The sequence below is a fragment of the Amblyomma americanum genome, chromosome 1 (assembly GCF_052857255.1).
Source record: "Amblyomma americanum isolate KBUSLIRL-KWMA chromosome 1, ASM5285725v1, whole genome shotgun sequence".
Lineage (NCBI taxonomy): Eukaryota > Metazoa > Arthropoda > Arachnida > Ixodida > Ixodidae > Amblyomma > Amblyomma americanum.
In genome coordinates, this window is record NC_135497.1 from 176,324,387 (window position 1) to 176,344,654 (window position 20,268).

The 20,268-nt window shown below is 49.3% G+C and overlaps 1 protein-coding gene across 1 annotated transcript in view; it reads left to right on the forward strand.

The window, feature by feature from the left end:
• LOC144114241 (nephrin-like) overlaps positions 1-20,268 on the forward strand; it is a 331,266-nt gene that overhangs the window by 269,107 nt on the left and 41,891 nt on the right. The window contains exon 3 of the mRNA XM_077647843.1: positions 14,505-14,615. Coding sequence (XP_077503969.1) covers positions 14,505-14,615 — 111 coding nt within the window. The remainder of the gene's footprint in view (positions 1-14,504; positions 14,616-20,268) is intronic.

The window sequence follows — 20,268 nt, forward strand, 5'->3', positions numbered from 1 at the left end:
CATTCCTTGTGGAGTTCTCTTTCGCGGCATGCCTTGCCTGTCGCAAACACCGGGTATCTACTTATGTTTTTTTTAACTCGCAAAAATAGCGCAAATTACAGAGATCCGCGACTGCGCACAAAGCAAGCAGTTTTTCACTTCCTTCTTCGCCTTCATGCGGGTGCCCAGAGGAGAGCGCGCCATAGATATCGGCTGTCCTTACTTCCCGCCGGCATAATGTCTCCAATAAATAGACCTCCCACTGAGAACGTCCGTTGAGAACGGGCTTTTCACGCTTGGTGGGGTCGTAAATTTCGGAGGCGCTTCCAGAGACGCTTTCAGAGCTCTTCGGCTTTGCTCTCGGCTCCCGCGTCCGACTTGCTCCATCTACTCCGCCTCTTTCCTGCTTTATTTTTCCCCTTTTCCTGCCCCTTCAGTCTCCGCCGTGCTCGATGGCGTGTGCTCTCCACTCGTTTTCGTTTTCTGTCTCTCTCTTCTCTTTTTGGTCGTTTGTCAGCCCTCTCAATTCGCTCCCTTACTGCGATATGAGATACCATATCAATCACATTTTTTCATTGCCAGTAAATGTTGGCGCACTTTCTTAGAACGGTGCTGTGGCCTAGTCACTTCATCTTGGTCTCTTCTTACTTCAGCGAGCGGCAGAAGATTACGTTAATGATGAGAGGTGTTCAGCGCGCGAGGAAACAACACCACGCATGCCGCCTCCAAAAACCATCGGCTCCAAATCTGCAGGCCAACGGCGCTCTCTGTGGAAGAATTCACCGGAGTGTAATATGGCTCGTCGCCTTCTCTTACAGCCAGAAATATGATTACTCAAAATGCTCGTTTGTTCTTTCTTTTTGTACTCTGCAGCCCGTGTGTTTTTTTTGTGGGGAGCAAACAACATGAAAACGAAACATTTATGAGCGCTTCGTTACCTTTCTTTACGAAAAGGGAAGGAGACAAAATAATTTGTTATCGTTGCCACCGTGACTAACACTGGTGGATCACTGAAGGGTTAGTGGGTATCAGCATTATAATGGCGCTCCCGCTGAACAGTAAGCGAAGTCACTCGTGCTCTTAATCATTGGCCTGCTAGCGCGCCAGCCTTACAGTGAACATTAAATCCATGAAATCCGTTTCGGACTAAAGAAGATTTGTTGTCTTGTTGGCTTTGCTGCTATGACGCATGCACGGCTCCCCGACATACATTGTCTGCATTTTCGTGCCCTTTTCATCGTTTCCAAAACTACTTTCTCGACTGAACAGGCACAATTGTCATCGTTGATCAGCAAGGAGTGTCTTCAGGAGACTTAAACTCTACTGGTTGCAGTGCACAAGAAAATCAGCTCAACCTTCATTTCTGGATAAGCAGCAAACCATCAAACGCTCAGAATTTGGAACAAATAGCCGTAATATGCTAGTTTCCTACCGCATCATGCACAAAGGAACGCTCGCACGACTTTGTGCTAAATTCCTCCAGCTGGTTTCCCCTTGGTCCAGCTAACATGGCCCAGAGCGCGCTCGGAATGTTGCGGAGGCGAGAAGTCCCACGCCGCAAGCTTGAAAGGAAGTGAAGCAGAAGGCTGCAAGCTGTTGCCTTGTATTTACTCGTCATCCGAGGCCAGCCAACTTGGCTGGTTGAACTTCAATGTCGGGAAACCTGCTTCCGTACCTTACGATAGAAGCACAACGTTCGGCAACTTGCTCAGTGTGGATTAATATCTATTTAAAACCCTTTTGAAACGAAGCAAAGTATCGCCCCATTTGCATACTCTCTTTTTTTCCCCCATGCATTCATGGTGGTTTCGCAGCGTTCCGGGTATTATCAAATGATGTCCTCCTGCTATGGAACGAGCGTCATTTTCTTTTACTTACTTTACACAGGCAAGGTTTCTGACCTATGCAAATGTTCTGTCTCGAAAAAACTGTATTCGTATTGTTTACGTTGCCGCTATCTGCGGAGCCCTTGTTTAGGGCAAGCAGGCAAAGGCCGTCGTCGCCGGATAGACTGGCCTAACAGGCGCCGTCGAGATCTTCCTGCAGCGGCCATCAAGCGTTTCGTGGAAAGACATGGCGGTACCTCGACGAGAAAGCGCACGCTACCAATGTCAGAATAGGCTGCTGGGTATAATGGTCATAGGAGGGAGCAGAGGACAAAGGTGGCTAACAGAAGCAACGAAAATAAATAGAATAAATAGGTTTCGTGCCGCTCGTGCGCGCTCGACAGAAGGGTCCGTGAAACATCGTGCTGCGCCAAACACGGCAACGACAAGAGAGAAGAGCCCGAAGTCAGACAAAACGCTGACGACGAGAGAAAGATTGGGTCGGGACAAAAGGGGAGGCGGCTGGGAGGTTCATTTAGATGACGTCTTTTTGCGTCGATAAGGACAGCCATAAAATACGGGGATAAGCCACAAACCTTGCGAGTTTATATGGCCATGGAAAAGGCAATAAGAAACATTCGTCAGCCAGGAAGGGGGGGGGGGGGGGGGGAGCATGGAGAGGCGGACGAAGAGCAAGAAAGGCAGCGGCCCAACCGCCGGCGCAGCTCGTAATAGCCGGGGAAAGAAAAATGGAATGGGGCCAAACCAACAGCAAGAAGGATGGTAGCAAAGGAGGCGCAGCAAATTCGACAGCAGAATGGAGGGGAGCGGGAGAAAAAGAAGCCAAGGAAGCTGGGCGGCTGGAAGACGGCGGTGGCAGCGTGTCCCCCCGGCCGCCCATAGCTGGGCGATGGAGACGCGTCACCTGTCGTTCCGGTTGGCCAGGTGGCGGCGCACGTATGACATGTGGCTGGTGGTGCGCGCTGGCGCCCAGAAAGGACGGGGGGGCGTCACGCGAGCGCTCGCTCTCGGCGCGCGCGCGCCCCCTGACAGAGACGAACACCTCAATTAGGACTTTTGCTCATGGCGGAAACGGCTCGAATGGGACCCCGTCCCGGGCACGGGGGTGACGCTTTATTACGCTCTCCCAGCGAGGGAAAGGGGAGCGCGGGCCGCCCCGAAGCTCATCGTAAATTCGTGCAGGTGGATGTATGTCGCGCTTCGAAGAGTTCCCCGCGTCGTTCCCTGCCCACTCTCTTCTAGGCAAGGAACGGCGGGGCACCGTGTGTTTTGTCTCCGCCACTAAGCGCAGGGCGGCGCGTGTCCGGATCACCCAGCCCGCCCGGCGGCCCAAATATAATTTAGACGTGCGCGGGCCGCGCGCATTTCGTTCTCTCCGCCGCGTTGGCTGGTTTCAATCTAGGGCCGCACACTGCTCGTCGCACGACTCCGAGGCCCCCTTTGTTCCTTCCAGCCATATTTATTTTTACTTCTCCTCCCTTCTCCCTTTTCTGCCCCGCTCATTCATTCGCCCCGCGGCGCTCCCCTGGTCGCAGCGCGATGATGAGCCCCTCTAAATATTTTATTCTTGTTCCGTCTTCCGGCATTGCTTCGCTTTCGGGACGGTCGTCGGAAAATGAGCGTGACACTGTTTTTGTATCCCGACGATATTGCGCCGGCACCAGTTCCGGCTTCACGCCATCTTGGCGTGCGGGTACCCACCCCAACATAGGACTGAGGGGAGAGCGTGTACATTTTTCTTTTTCTGTCGGCAGAGAAATGTGGCACGAGTCACTCGTGCCACGATTGCACTTTCCTCCCGTTCTCATTTGCCATTGGCCCCATGCCCTGTTCTGACAAAGAACCATTGTGTGGTCGCCGATGGTGGGAAAAACGCGGTAGAAACTTGTCCTTTATTCATACAAAGTGCGCCGGTTCTAACCAGGCCATGTCGTAGCCAGCCGCATATCCCATTAGTGTTGGCAACGAACAGAGCTGTTTATTTCGGTCGATTTCTTTTCCCTTTGATGTAATAGGTTTACACTCAGCAACATGATTTTTGCCTAACAGTGAGTAAAAAATCCTAATTTCTACTAGACATGAAATACAGTGCAAAACCTTTCACGGGTCTAAGATTTCCTCATCAGCCTTTTTGTACGTTAGTTTGCTTGAAAACCAGCGGCACTTTTCTAGTGCATCTTCGATGCTGTTTGGTGGTACTTAGCAATACGCACATAAAACAAGGAAGGAAGGGAAAGGAGAGAAAGAGAGAGAGAGAGAGAAAAGAAGAAAGAAGGGAAGGAAGAAAAAGAAGGAAAAAAGGAAGAAAGAAAGAAAGGAAGGAAGGAAGAGAAAAGAGAGAAAGAAGGAAAGAAAGAAAGGAAGAAAGAAAGAAGGAAGGAAGGAAATACGGAAGGAAAGAAAGAACGAAACAAAGAAGGAAAGAAGGAAAAAAAGAAAGAAGAAAGAAGGGAAGAAAGAAAGAAAGAAAGAAAGAAAGAAATAAAGAAGAGAAAGAAAGAAAGAAAGAAAGAAAGAAGGAAGGAACGAAAGGAAGAAAGAAAGAAAGAAAGAAAGAAAGAAAGAAAGAAAGAAAGAAAGAAAGAAAGAAAGAAAGAAAGAAAGAAAGAAAGAAAGAAAGAAAGAAAGAAAGAAAGAAAGAAAGAAAGAAAGGAAGAAAGAAAGCGCTTGGAACTTGCAAACCTGTCGCAATTTTCCACGTGCCAGTGTCAACAGTAGTGTGAGATTTGAGATTGGAGGAGGTATAAAGGACATAAACTTGCAAGAAGTGGTCATGTGAAAAACTGGACGTACTAAAATAGTCGCCGACTTTACCTCTCAGTACAGTGCCCCATCTAAGATCGCTCTGAAGGCACGCGTTCGATCGTATCCTGCGGAAGTGTGCTGCCAGCAAAAGCACATTCTTTTTGTTCTGGGCATTCTCGCTACACTCTTCCTTCTGTTGCACTCCTCAGGTTGCAAATTGCATTCGAAGATACAAATCCAGGACGCCCGTGGCATCCAGCAGCCGGATCTTGCTTCTGATGGGTACCCGTTTTACTTTTTTTTTCCCAATACCTGCGTCGCTCGTAGGGCCTTATTCAACGACCCTATACAGCGGCATAAAGAAGACGCAAAAAAAAATTGATTGCGTGCAATACGGCCGCGCACAGTACTGGAGGATTGCACCAAGAAAAATTATTACGAGGGTGCTTAGCTATCATTATGCGATGACAATAAGTTAGCATTAGGCCTTGTCCGTGCTTTTAAAGCCAACTCTTCTACTTCTCAACTTCACTTCTTAACTTCTTGTATACATTGCCAAGTAGTTATCTGACATTAAATATTATTTCCTTAATTTCACTGAACGAACTGCTGCTCAGCTTTGCTCCTACCACCTGCCACCCCCTTCCAGCCTCCGCCACCCCCCCCCCCCCCCCCAAGTGGAGAGGAGGATTTTCTTCCTTCCACTTTGCAGCCTGCCGACCGTGGCAGGCGGCAAGTGTACCCACCATAATGAGGTGTGATGACGCCGGGCACTTTTCCTTCACGGTGCGGCTTCTAATGCTAACCCGTTGAAAACAATAGAAGCTAAATGTACAAAGCAGCACACAATAAACGAACTAACAATAGCCAATGATTCATATATGTCTGTGCAAAGCTCCGAACTGGATCTCAGAGCGACGTTTATTGCATTGTGTGGTAGTTTGTTCCATTCAACAAAGGCGTCAGGAAAAGGTAAATGTGTGCACACAGCAGCAGCGCACCGGATTTCAAAATATTTCCACACATGATCGCATCGTTTAGAAACAATTGAGCAAATATCAAATGTACAAGGTGTCCCTCATAACGTCAATGAAGCCTTTAATAGTAATTTATACACACTGAACGGGTGAAATTCAACTAGTATTCTTGGTGGTTCTTTGAACCGCATGGAGGTATGTTTAATTCATGCTATGTTAAATAAATGGTAAACACTAATATTTCAGTGCTTAAGCAGCTAGAGTTGCGATAAAAGATTAAGCTCCGAGTTTTTAGGGAGTCGAAAAAAGAGAGGCATTGCTCGCAGACAGCACATTTTTCGCAGTGTCAGCTTTGTTGAAAAAGCGTTTCTCGGGCTACTGTAAACAATAAGCGCAAAAATTTCGAAATGGCCGCTGCAAAACTTCGCGTCTTGTGTGACCCGCGCGGAGCACTACTCCCGCTCTGGCTGTTCATGTGGCGGGTCTCCGCATTTTTTGCTCCACTTAATGTGTTCAGTCGGCGAGATCTCCGGCAAAAATCAATCAATAAATTTATTAACTGACCAAACATGCACAAGAAGAGTAATATTGACACATATATATTTTGTACAGGAGGTCACATAGAGTAGTTTAGAAGCTAATAATCTGAGTAATTCGCTTAGTGGGAAGCGACAAATGCACCTTTCTTTTTCCAGCGGGCCACCAGCAATACAACTTCAACTTCGTTTCCACGATATGCACAAATTATTTTTAACCCTTCGTTCACATTCCATGAGGCAGCCTTAAAAGCATATCCAGTTTGACGGTGCTGGAGCGTCGTATTCGCTTTGTTCACTTAGAAAGCCTACGGAAGCTGTCCGTGAACGCGCTCCGCAGAATCCCGGTAATGTTTTCTGACAAGCGATGCCAAGCCCATTTTATTCAGATTTCTTCGCAAACGCGACACGGTAAATACTGTGGGCTGTGTGTTAGAACAAAACAAGAGCACTACTGGCACAAGAACGCTCTGACACGGTCACACACATGCGTGAGAGGACCCCGAAATTGAGAGGACCGCGAGAAAAATTTAAAAAAAAACAGAGGGACACGAACCCTCTGCAGTGTGCGCATCATCCGACTCGCTGCAGTCACCGCGTTCACTCTGTTCGCGTCTCCACTACCCGGGCGGCGACGGTGGCGAACTTTTCAGGCGCGCGGGGGGTGACGGCGATCTGCCGTCCGGCCATGTCGTCTCCATGCACGCTCTAATTGGATAGGGGGAGCTCGCTCCGTGCGCCGATCATATTTCAGCGCGCGTCTGCGGCGTCCGACACGCTCGCGACCTCGAGGGAGCCGTTGCCCGGAGTTATGTGTTCAATTTTATCCGGGCGCGGATAATAGTCCTGTCTCTCCGAAGCCCTTCCATTCTCCAGGCGCGAGAACGTCGGGGAGAGAATAACAAGCGATAACGCGCTAATAATAGCGCCGTACAGTGAGCGGCAGTGAATAAATGAGAGAGTGTAAATTGTCTAAAGAGAAAAAAGGATAGAGAAAGTGAGGCACGGGGCACGAAGAGGAAGTCGCGGAAGAAAATGAAGAAGAAACACGACTCACAAAAAAGCACGTCGACTGCACGCGCTAAAGCGCGAAACAGAATTACCCTAGTAATTCATCTCGCCACTCAGCAGAGATCGAGGTCGTCATTTTTCACCGGGCAATACAGATGAACAGGGCAGAAACTCTCTCCCTCTTCCTCTCCAGTGCTTCCTTCTTTTCATCCCCCTCCCTCACCACCAACGCGCGCGCGCCAAGGAGTCAGCCAGGCGCCGGCGTTCTTCGCTCTCGGCCCACAGAGCGCGAAGGAAAGCAAGTTCTATAACGCGGTTCGCAGGAACCGCCGCCAACAGAACAGAAAAAAAGAGAGAAAGGCGGATAGAGCGGAGGGGAGAACAATGGGCAAGGAATGAGCGGTGGTGCTTCGCACACGCCGACGGCGAAACCATCGGTCCTCATAAACAAGAGTTATCCTATGGGCTCACGTCCGCTCTCTCATCGGCAGGCACGATGATTGACCGCGCGCGAGCTCTTCGAATGAACTAAAGCCCTGTAGCGCGGCCACTGCAACACGCGGGGAGGGGGGGGGGGGGGAGCGACAAAGGATGAAGCGCACAACAGCTGCCGCAATGGTTGCACCGCGCTCCCTTCGCGCGGTATCGAGCGGCGGCCGGCAGCTTTGACGAGAGCCCGCTTGCACCACCACGCACCGCGCGGGCGGCTGGTTTTGAAACGCGTGTTCGGTTCGCTTCAAACGAGACTATGGCTTCATTGACTAAAAACCCGCGAGCGCGGTACGCGTGCGCGCATGCCAATAGACCGTTCTTGTACGCCGTGTTGGCTGGCGCATGTCGCTGGCCTCTCTGTCAAGAGACGAATTACTCCGGTCGCGCGGCGCGCCTTCGGGGCGCACAATAGACTGGCGAAACGCGAGAGTGCGTGCACGCGCCTCCTCGGAGCGGAGAAATGGCCCTCGTAATCGGCGGCGCCAGGCGCGGCGCCGGCGATTGTGTATCAACCGAATCAATCTCGAAAACGTTGGACGCTGCAAACAACGCGGCGCTCAGCGATTTCCAAGTTCGTACGCCGGCCTCCTCGCAGATACGCGATATGTAGAGCATGGGACAGGATGGGGCACGTGGAGGAAGGGGACGCATTATTCGTGATTCGGAAAACTGAAGCGTGTCATCGGCGGAAGCATACGCCACTCTTCCTCACTCGCGACAACCATTATGCCTTTCATTCTTTTTTTTTTGCGTTTGAAGTGGCATGCGCGTTTGACGGCCCAATATTTCAAAATTGTAAGCACACATAGGGATCATAGGCGCTTTAGTGCCTAGAGCGCTTTAGTGAGACACCAAAACGTGCACGGCCGCGATTATCCCTTATGACGGCTTCATTACCCATAATCCATTAAAAAGGTTTTGGAATGTTTCTTGATTGGAATGTGTTGCTGACATATTTTACCATATTTAAATAGTCCACCACTTCCACAGAGAAATTAAGGGTCATTTTCTTAACAAGCGAATATCAAACGCTCAAGAGCTCCCAGTAAACTTTGAGTGCGACTACGTTGCGTTTTGAAGCGATTAACAAATTTCTGTGATTAGACAAGAAAGCTGGGCTGACACTGGCTGCGACATGTTATCTAGCGCGAATAAAACAGCGGACAGAGACAGACAAGCAGACGGGACGCATGCTGTGACTCTTCTGTAATCTTTGTGAATTTGATAGATTTCTGCTTGCCAAAACAACGCTGTATTACCAAAGAGGCAGGCTACGCTGCAGAGTGCTAGAATAATTTTTGACACCCGAGGGTTCTCCAGCGTGTACTGAGGTCTGAGTACACGGCCGTTTTTGCATTTCACCTCCATCGAATTGCTGCGTGCGTGTTCCGGATGGATCTCGTGAACTCGTGATCAGCAGCATAACATCATTGCCCTTGACGCACAGCGACGAGTTGCCTCGCGTCGCATCTCGAACGTCGATGACCTATTTTCAGCGTATGTCGACATTTAGATAGTAATGCTGCCCTAGATTAGATGCTTCAGTTCAAACTACTTTGCATTCAGCATGCAGATAATCTCTCTCCTGATGCAATCGACAGCGCTACTGCTGCCTAATGAGCTCAAATGCCATTTAAAATGCACTACAAGGCCACGTAAATTTTGTGTCCCTGTTGCGACGTTGAAATAGGGTAGCTTGGAGCGAAAACACGCCGTTAGGAGAAATGTTTGCCCACAAGCACTTAGTTTTTTCTTCTCTGCAGCTTGCGACGCCAGCGAGGTCCAAGCTCTGTTTCTTCGTGCGGTCAAAGAGAGGTTCATAAAACAATTAATAAATAATGACAGTGGTTGCAGCCGCTCTCCTCAGTGCACGCGGCAAGCGGGAACTCAGCAGTGCACTGGAGCGCCGAAGTTTTAAGGTCTTCTCCCATGTAAACTCACGAAACATATACACATACCCGTTAGCAGCAGCTGCTGCCTTTAAATTGCTTGGAAGTTTGCCTGTGCACATAGTGCGTACCAAATCGCAAGACATCGCGAAAAAGGTAATAGGACCTCTTAATCACACCCATAGTTACCAGGCTACCACGATGAGCGCTTTTCCAGAGATCACGCATAATGAAACCGCCAGATGGTAAGCAGCATAAAGGTTCACTTGACATTTTAAAAACCTGTGCATTTATCATGTATAAAAAGAATAGATACGGTAAATTGCCCTCCTCATTATGCAAAGGCCACTATAAAGCACTATAGGAGATGCAGTAATCGAAATTGAAGCATCGAGACGCTTGTCAACGCCGGGAATGTTTCCTTTTCATCAACAACAAACACGGCGTGCAATGCAGTACTGAGCTTTCTTTAAGTGTGACTCCTTCTGAGGGAAACAAAGTAAACAGCATTTTGCGGCGATTATGAAACCTACGAGCGCCACTCGTCGCTGCCGCCGATGGATAAACTACGTAACGCAGCGGGAAAGACAACAGTCGAGTCTAAGTTCGCCATCGTAGGCAGAAGTTGTGAAGAGGCGCCAATTAAAATGTTCTTAAAGTGTTCAGCGGTCGCGTCGCTCCTCGATAAAGACCTGCTCAGAGGAGGCCCACCCAGGCGGACGTGAAATCGCGACGCGATATCCTGCGCCGACTGCGACCGTCAACAGCCGTGGGATGCCCTACAGGCGCTGCTGTCAGGCCCATCATAGGGAGCCAAGGCGCCGCGCCACTCCTCCTCCTTTCGGGCGCGCGGCGATTCCGGCCGCGCCTTAATTAAGAGGAGCCTCGCGCGGGATTTCCTGTTGACTCGTAAGCTGGCAATACAATCGCGCGACGCTCTCCGGCCGCCTCGGGGAACCTTCGGTGAAGTAGTGAGCAAACCTCTAAGTCGCTTCTCGGCAAACAATACCACCCCGGCCGCCGGAAACTTTTCAGGCGCCGGTCGGCTCACTTCGGGCGCGGCAGTTCATATCAGGGGCTGTGAGGACAAACCGTGACGTCAGCGGCGTGTCAGGCACGCGTGCACACACACACGCACAAACACTGAAGGACAGCCCACCCGCCTGCTCTGCCTCTCAAGCGGAGTTTCTTTTCCACGGCGCTACTTGATCCGCGTCTTGCGCACCGGGACAGAGTATGCCTCGAGGAATCTTTGATGGGCTCGCTCAGTAACGCGTGCTGGGCGCCGCTTCTCTAAATAATCATTCCTTGCGATGCAAGGAGTCACACCTTCAGACTAAGACACAGAGGAGGCGTGCACTGTTAATCGAGGCACCATATTTATCTTTAAGTCAGTGACCTTGAATACGCTGCATTGTATTTTTTGTAGTCGGGTATAACGATTCAATTAAAATAAGAACCTACTGGTAGCTAATCATGGAGCTGAATAAAGTCTATACTTGTTTTTTGAATGTTTCCTCACGATGAGGTTGATTTGCTTTTGAAGGCTGGACGCAATTGTTGGATATTATCTTTTTTGTTGTCGTTGTCCCGCATCTCTGATACTGATCGTGGCTAAGGGGAGCCCATGCTCTGCCTTGGCAAAATAAAAACAAACACGAGTGGGTGACGGCACAATCTTTTTTTTTTCTTGTTGATGAGAGCTCAGGGTGCCCGAGTATCTCAACGCTGAATAACATGCGTAACGACCGTGGGCTTCCGTTGTCGGCGTTGACTGCGGGGCGCAATCGGCTTGGCCGAGCGGTCGCCTAGCGCTCGCGAAGCCTGTCCGGAGCCCCGCTCATGGAACGCTCAGTGCCTCCGGGAATCAACTGCCTCCGCAATGAATACAAACAGGCGAGTATAGTAAAACAAGCAAAAGCATCGTACCAGCTTACGAAAGGAGTACGCGCGCCTGGAATAGCTAATCTCCAGTATGACATATTGCGTGTGGGGATTGCGGGCGCTGATAAGCAACGGTGGCGAAACAGCGCCCAACGTCGGCTATGTCCACGGGGCAGCTTTTTCACTCGCCAGACGCACATGCCGGTGTGCGTGCCGCGGCAGCCACCAAGTCAGCCATGGCGTCCGCGCCAGAGCTGCGCGCGGCACGACGCCCCCTTCCGATAACCACCGCCTGTGCCCGTTCAGCGGACGCATTAAACATCGCCGCGCCGAAAGGATGAGCCCGCGAGCTAGGCGTGCCCTGCTGCGCACATTTACTTTCTGCAGCACAATGTTTCATTCTGCTGCCTGCGCCCGCGCGGGATGCCCAGGCATGTATTTGCTGCCTGTGCCTCGCCTCTCTCCCCCCCCCCCCCCCCTTCGTTTTGCTCCGAAGAAATTCCCTTTTCGGCGCGCACGGAAAGAGTGCTTTGCCGCAGGAATTCTCTATGTGAGGCAAAGCCAACGTTTCAAACGAATACTTTTTGAGTGTTTGTTGAAAGGGTGCTTTACTGCAAGGACAGTCTGTTTGAGGCAAAGCCAACGTTTCTCTCTCATCGTGAAGGAGCAGGTATACAGCCTTTGTCGAAAATATACAGGTCACAAGAGTTTGGTAGGCAGCACGATTTCATTAGGTGTGGGTGGGTTTTGGTTGCCAATGCCTCAGATCTCTCGAGAGTGAGCTGAACTATTCCTTCTCCTCACCAAAACCTAAAATATCTGGGACAGCTGCCTGAGCCATATCAGGTGCCTTAATAAAACAGCGGATAGCCTCAATATGTTTAAAAAGGGAATGCAGATATCGCGCTCATTATGTCTCGCAATATGTTTTGGTAGTGCTGCTCTCGCGCGCTTATCTAATTCAGTTCAATGATGTGCACGGCCCAGTAACTGTTTCTTACGGGTTCCGTATTATCCTTTATTTCCGACCATGTTTTTATTTTTAAATGGGATTGAATAACTTTTCTTCTTTTGACGCAAATAAGAGAACGGCCGCAGAAGGCTTCTCTCAAGCCAGCTTTTTAAGGAGACTACGCCTATTTCGTCCACAGCGGCGTTCTTTATACAATGAGATACAACTTTTTAAACCACACTTATTATTGCAGGTACATTATACAAATAAAAGAGTGGTGCTATAAACAACACCACCATATAATCAAATGGAAACCATTGAACCAATTAAGGTTGAAACATTCTGCAGAAAAAAAAAGAAGAATAAAAGCTTTGTGGTACACGAGAAACACACACAAAACAGAAGCTCATTTCATCACGTAATTATCATTTGTTAACCTTTTCATTATTACTTCGCGATATTCTTTCTATTATTTTCAGTATATTTGAAGAGCTCCTAAATGGTGTAAGCAATTGTTTGAAAAGAATACTTGCAGTTGGCAGTGGGCACAAGTCACTCGACTGTGCGGCGCATATAAATGAGCTTAATTTTTCTTTTGCACGACAAAGTTTCTTAGAAACAGGTTAGTTTCAATAACCAGACAGAATCAGAGAACTCAGTGACGTAACGATGAAAACGTCCTGTAGTGTGGGTGTAAAATAGAACAATATCATTAATTTAAAGCCCTTCTGTCGTAAAATTGAGACCTTATTCGTTTAGTGCTTGTCAAGAAATAGAAGATCTGGTAAGTAATATGGACAGTAGAAACTTTATTAGTTGGTTAAAGCTTGCAAGAAAAGGCAATGTTTGACAACGGTCTTCAATTTGTACATGATGGCCACCTTTAGAACTGCATAATTTTAGTAATCATACATTATCGAATTTATAGAATTTTGTCGATTTGTTACTCGCGATATCTCGGTGGGGCACACTGAGGCAACTCTTCTTAGCTGCACTTAACAACAGCAAGGTGTAGAATAAGGATTCCCCGAAACGAGATAATAGAATTTTGTTTAACATTTCTAAGTAACACCCACTTGCATCCTTAAGTTCGAAAGAGGGGTCTGTGCTTCATACAAGCTAGAGGTGCCCTGGCCTCCGTAAATATCGGTACACGTCAGCAGGCTATTCTTCAGCGCTAGCGTTTCAGAACTTTATGCCGCCGTTACGCACGCCTCAAGGAGCACGATCAGAGCGTGAAGCAAGCAGCCGCTCCTCCGCATTTCTCCCCCGTGCACTGCTGCTTCAGAGCACGCATGATATTATCAAGGCTGCTGCGGCTGAGTAATAGCGCAATAGCTTCATTAATATTGAGTCGCAAGGTGCTCGTTAATATGCATGCTTTTCTGCGACGAAACTGGCAACCTTCGTATTAACCTCATGAACGTAATGATACGCTTTTTCACAGCAAAGGGGTTAGGTTGTTCACATTCTTTCATTAGTCACGCTAACCTTCTGCTCTCGCAATCTCCATGGTTCTCCCTGAACTAAATAAAGGTCTAGAAGGCACGCCATTAGAGACTGCACTCGGGGGTAGGCAGTCATGCACGCTTTAATGCACTTCTTGGCGCTTCTTACGTTCAGCGACTCATAAAAGCGATGACCAGTGTTGCATGTCTCGGCGCCGATGTTTTGCATGGAAGTGAAAATGTCCCGTTACAAAATTTTCGAAAAAAAGATAATAATTACCAAACGCCATCAACAAAACTTAAAACCACCAGCCAGTACGACCCTGTATCCTATTTAATGCAGCGAATTGGGCCTGTTGGTACCTTCTTAATGGAAGATGATATCAGCGCAAAAAACTGGATGGCGGACGAAGACGACCGAAGGAAAGTGGCTGAAGGCTCAGCGCTCATCTTTGTCTCCTCTTCGTCTGTTGTCCGGTTTTTCATGCGACAGTCATTTTACATCATACTCTAATATAAAAATTGAACCCATCGCGGCGGTGACCTTCAGGTAATTAACGGTGCGTACATGTTTTATGCAGAAATGACTGGCTAGTTTTTTTTTTCTTTATTTAGACCTGGGTGCTTTAATATTTCCTGTATTTTCTAGTATTGGCAGTTTGGAAGTTGCTGATGGCCAGCACTAGCGCTGAAGCAATTCCGCCTTCTTAGCGCTGTTTTTTTTCTCTCTCTCTCTTTTTATAGTGCCCCCAGGAAAGCCCCTCATACTGGACGAAAACCTTTCTGCACTAAATGGAACCGTGGGGCCCAGCAATGAGGGAATGCTGCTCATTCTGAACTGCCACGTCGTAGGAGGTAAGTTTTACTGACGTTCAGTGTCGACCATTTGTGATTTCGTGCAGTGGATGATTTAGGTGCGAACGATACGAAAGAAAACACTTTATTCACACTTTACAATCGACATTTTTTTTTGCGTCTGCCTCAAAATTGAAAGTCACGAATGATCTAAAGAAAACGCAAGCGTAGATGAAAACCAAAACTTCTGTTCTAGGTCATATTTTGTGAATAGTAATGGACTGCCCGCTAATAAAGTTACGCTTTCATATTTATTCGACTAGAACATTCTTTAAACGAAGACTACACTGACTAACGCAGCCATGCAATGTTTTGGGTAGCGGTGAATTTTCACTAATACTAAAGCTAATTTATCTGACCGTCGCTAATATAATCGGCGCCGTCGGAAATTTCGACGCATCGCGTAAGAAACATGAGCTCAGGGTGTAAAGCTTTGTGCTCGGGCAGTATCACTCGTCCAGGTGAATCGAGCGCAAAGATAATGTCTTGTGCCACGAAAAAAACCTTATAGATAATGAAGATGGTGCAAATTATCTCGTACTCCAGTCAACACATTTGATGACTGTTTTTTTTTTCCACAATACAACCTATTAGGCATAAAGGTTTTCTCTCTGAGGGCCGCCGCGGTGGGACAGTGGTTATGGCGCACGGCTGCCGACCTCGAAAGCCGGGGTTCGATCCCAGCCGCGGTGGTCGCATTTTGATGGCGGCGAAATACCAGAGGACAGTGTACTGTGCTATGGTAGTGCACGTTAAGGAACCCCAGGTGGTCGAAGTTTCGGGAGCCTTTCACTACGGTGTCTCTTATAGCCTGAGTCAGTTCTGGACGTTAAACCATATAAACTAAACCAAACTAGTTTTTGTCTATGTGTTTGAAAAGTGTTAAAGAATTATCTTTTTATTTCGACAAAAAATAACAAAAAGAAAATGGGCTGTTCAATCGTGAGGAGATATCTGAAGCGTGCTCTTTCTGCGGAAAAAAAATGGCGCGTGTGTTGAAGTATTACAAGCGTATGAATTAAAATTAGGGGCCACTTTACGTCAGAGTACAGCTGTAAGCACCGAGTGTCATGTGGTCGGTAAGGAAAGTCGACAAGAGTCATTATCACCGAAACTTTCGACTTGATTCGCACATCATTTGGGCGCATTCCGAAAATAGCCTTACTGAGAACGCGTCAATTGTCGCCCTAGTTTTCCACGGTTAAATCGGCAGTCAGACGCCATTGAATGAGGTATTGTGCCATGTCCATATCACATTCAAAGCGCAATTGTTTAAGCGACTGTGTCAGTGCATTTACATACGATTCTTTTTCCGGCCTGGACATCCACCTCGAATACTGTTCGGGAATGTTTGTAAAGTTTGTTGAGACGACTTCCCAAGTGAAACGCAGATAAAATCTTGGTACGTCCGGTTCAGGAAATGACGCTGAAGCGTACGCTATAAAGTTTCTCAACCACACAGCCTGCGAAACCAAGCACTGCACACCACCTTGATTAAGTGGGTCTCACTCCAGATTGCACCAAAGGCGGGGGAATCCGCTCCGGCGCGCCGTGTCCGGCGACCACGCTCCAGCCTGCTGGCGAGTGCCGGATGTATCAAACCGGGGGACGACAGCCAATGCGAGCGCGGAGAGCGCTTACTTCATGATGACCTAACGTGCGCTTCCCAGGGGAGGGAGGGGGGGGGGGGGGGGGGGGCGCTGCAGCGTGGATGCCGGCCGCCGTAAACCCGCTGGCCGCCTGAGCGTTCTGCGCATGCGCAGCAGCGTCTCCCTCTCGTCCGCTCCGCTCCGCTGGCAGCTGGCCCGCCTAGCTAAAATTTTCTATTGTTTGTTCGCGTTCATAACAAGCCCTGGGATACAGGAATGTCAAAAATAAATCATTTTTGATGATCATTAGTAAATAACGAGTCGCTGGTGGAAGGGATAACCTGCAATACAAGCAGATTTCTTCCTATAGCCTCTTTGCTGTTGCTTCCTGACGCGGCTCGCCTGGCGTCTCCTAGCTCCTCTGCTGAAGGCGTCACGGAAACCAAGCATATATTTATTTAACTATGAAACGAGGTTCACAATAAATCTGTGACGATGGTAGCACGTTTATTACTATCGCTGGCCATTCCCGAAGCGGCCTGAGTTGCGGCATCGATACGAAACTGGCTAGACGACCAGGGCAGCCAGGGCTCATCGCCCGCGGCGGTGTCGTTGCCGAAAGCTGGGCTCTTGAGCAGGGCATGCTGCGGTTGCTAGAACATAGCAAGCAGGTTTTGTGATAGCATGGCTATTTTGTCTTTTCTTATGCGAACGTGAACTCCACCGAGACAGGACTGCCTGCCGGCCGCCCAGCCTGTATCCCGTACGCCAGCGTCAGAAAAATGAGCTAAAATTTCTTCTTCATCTAAATAGTAGACCGTCGGATAGAGAAATGTAAAAAATGTACCATTTTCGAGGATTGTTGACCAATACAGATTTACTCGTAAAAGTAACAACTGTGATACTAGTAAATTTCTTTCCACAACAGCTTTGCAACGGCCGCTGCCCGCCGTGGCGGTGCGGCTCATCTAGCGTTCGCTAGTTCCGCTGCTGGCACCAACCATATTTTAATTATTTTATGAGATAACGCTGTGAACAGATAAAGTGATGTAAAGAGTCTTTTAATATAGCACAGACGACTTCCGAAACGCCGTCCGGTGCGGCTTCGGTGCGAAACAGGCTATAGGCCTAGCGACGACCAGGGCAGCCGGGCAGCAGCGCCTTTCGTTGCCCAACGACCTCGCGGGCGGCGCCTTTGCCGAAAGATCGCTACTTGCGCAGGCATGCTTTTCCGCTGCTCAAACATAGCATTCTTTCTGATAGCAGGGCTGTTTTGCCTTTTCTGGGCGGACATGAGTTACACCTAGACACTGCTGGGCGGTGGCAAGCTGATACCGGCTGCGGGCAGAGCTTGGGAGAAGCGGCATGCTGGTGCTTGCCGCTACGTGTGTTCCTACTTGCAGTAGGGCAGCAGTTCGCTAGCGGCGACCGGAGCGGCACGACGCATATTTACCGGATATGTGTCCCCTGTTCAAAAGCGAGTCCTGCTGCGTTCCGGAAGAAAGGATTCTCTCGAGGTGGATAAATAAAGCGCGCACTGAGCCACATACTTTGAAGGTTATGACTCTGGTCGGATATTTCGTAAAAGCGCTCCATTCGTTCCGAAAGCTCTCACTGTTCACCTGTTATCAGTCTCATTTATCTCAACAGTGACACTGAAACAGGCAAACGTGTTAAGAAATTGATGACAACTCGCGCGCAACGTGCGAGGCGCTCAATTCATTTATTCACCGCAGAACGACTTCTTTGGGCGAGGACTGTCTTGGTCTAGAACGGCTCAAGCACATCAATGGATTAATTTTGTTAACTGCTCTTTGGAGTCGGGGACAAAGCTTTGCAGTTATTGTCACACTTTCTTGGTTGCCTTCCCTAGCTGGCCCCGATATGTCATATTCGCTGGTCGCCAGGCTACGAGATGCCATCATTAATCGTCAGGGTCATAAAGGAAGCTATGTAGTGACATAATAAAGAGAAAAAAAGTGTATTTATTAGTGCAGCACAAAATGAAACAATTAGCCGATGAAGACAGCAACTTGGATGCAACGTTCGTTGTCAGGTGCGGACGCGAAATGGGAAAAATTTGAAAGAGAGCAACGAATGTGGATATCAAGATTCAGTGAAACTTTCAAGAAAAAATAAAAAGTCATGGCAAATACGCCGTTCAAACTTTCACCCCCTCTAGCAAGAAGCATTGCAACGCCAAAGAAATGTTCACTAGCCTTACTTCAGCAAGCAAAAACTTTCGAGTCTGCTTATGAGAGTCAGCAAGCTTCAAATAAAGAGCAGTGAGCAACACTAAAGCCATGGAAATGCGCTCATCAAAAATTTACAGACATGCCGCCACAGCATTGTGATGGCTATCCCGTTCTTTCCGGTCACGGTTTTGTGCCGTCGGCAGAAAAACAAAAAAAAAAGCTGTATTACTCCCTTCGTTCGAGTCACTCGGGAACACTGCGGCTTCGAATGCAGCCTCCAGCGCTCCGGGTATACTGCTCGCTCGGCGCTCTATGCGCGCCACTCGCTTCACGAACCCTGTAACTCAAGCGCCCTGCAAGACGCAGTGATGCGAACGGGCCCCGGAATTGCATTGCTCAATCCGACCGTGCATACATTCTCTTCTCACTTCGCCGGCATCTGCCGGGCCTGCGTGTTGATTTTAGGGCCCCGCGCGCCATCCTTCGACAATGGGAGCGCAAAACGCGAGCGACTCCAGTGGCCGGGTGCCGCCATGCAGGAAACTCGTCCGCTTCCCTTCGCCCCGCATTGTGCCCCCCGTCGCCAGTATTGGTGTGCACGGCACGTTTCCACTGCGACCGGCTGGGTGCCAAGTTCAACAAAGCTCCGTCGCGCCTCTTTTGAAGTGCACTAGGTGTGCTCGGCGAATGGCCCCGTCATTGTTTTGCCCGACTTTTCCAGTGTTCTTTAGCGCGCCTTCGTTTTTTTTTTTCTCTGCAAATTTTTCCTCGGCAGCTCTGCCACTTTCTATCGATATACGGGCGCCGAGAGGAGGAAAAAGAAACAAAGGGGGGAATCGGTCCGAATTTACCGTTATTCGTTTTCCGCCCGGACGATTCGACTCTGTCGCCCCGAACGCGTTGATACCAGTGACTGGGCGAGCCGTAATTTCGGCGGCGACGTGGCCACCGCCGCGCGCTCCCAGCTCTGCTTCGAACAGAAAATTGGCAGTGGCTTAGCTCGGCTATGCCAGGATATACGTAGGGAGAGGTACGTTTCCCTGGCAGAGCTTGTTTTTCGGAAACTCGAATAGTGTGATCAGTCACGCGACGGTCCTTCACTTGTTCTTGTGTTGGTTCTCGTTGACTGATGCCTTACATAGGCTCCATCTCGGCGGCTATACGCCGTCTATTACGCTCGGCAGTCTGGCATCTCGCTTTGGCAAGGCGTTCCTGTCTCTGATTGGCCGTCTCCGCTGCTCTCTTCGCCTTCTTATACGCTCATTCTCTCTTTGTTGAGTAGCCAAGTGCCAGGCGACAACCTCAGGATCGGAAGTTAATCTTCTCTTGCCTATACCGCCGTTTAGCAGCGGCTGGACTCTCCTTCTCGGCAGGCGTGTCAAACGTTGTGATACAGACGGCCATTACATCTCCGCCTTTTATACGCAATGCTGCGCATGCGACGCGCTATTCGGGTGACAGAGCGGCGTGCGGCGAGGCGGCGACGAAGAACGCGGCGCGGCTGTCGGGTCTCTCTGGTTACCGAGGTATCGGCGCGTGCGCACAACTGCTCATACGCTTCTCGTAAACCAGCGCAACGGCTCGCAGCCAAACAGGGAAGGGACAAAAGACAGCGCTGATTAAACACTGTTTGGCTTCGAGCCGTTGCGCTGGTTTACAAGAACCATGTCTGACCAATTCGCCCACCAGTTCATGTTGTGCGCTCATCCGCGTGACCTCACGCTCGGCTCCGACGGTGGAGCGGGCGAGCGGCCGCGGCGACGGCGAAGCGCACGCCGCAGCTTGCTCCTCTCCGGTTGCCATAGTAACGGCGCATGCGCACAACTTTCCTCTCCCATGCACCGCGAAAGGCTCGACTGGTAGCCCAGT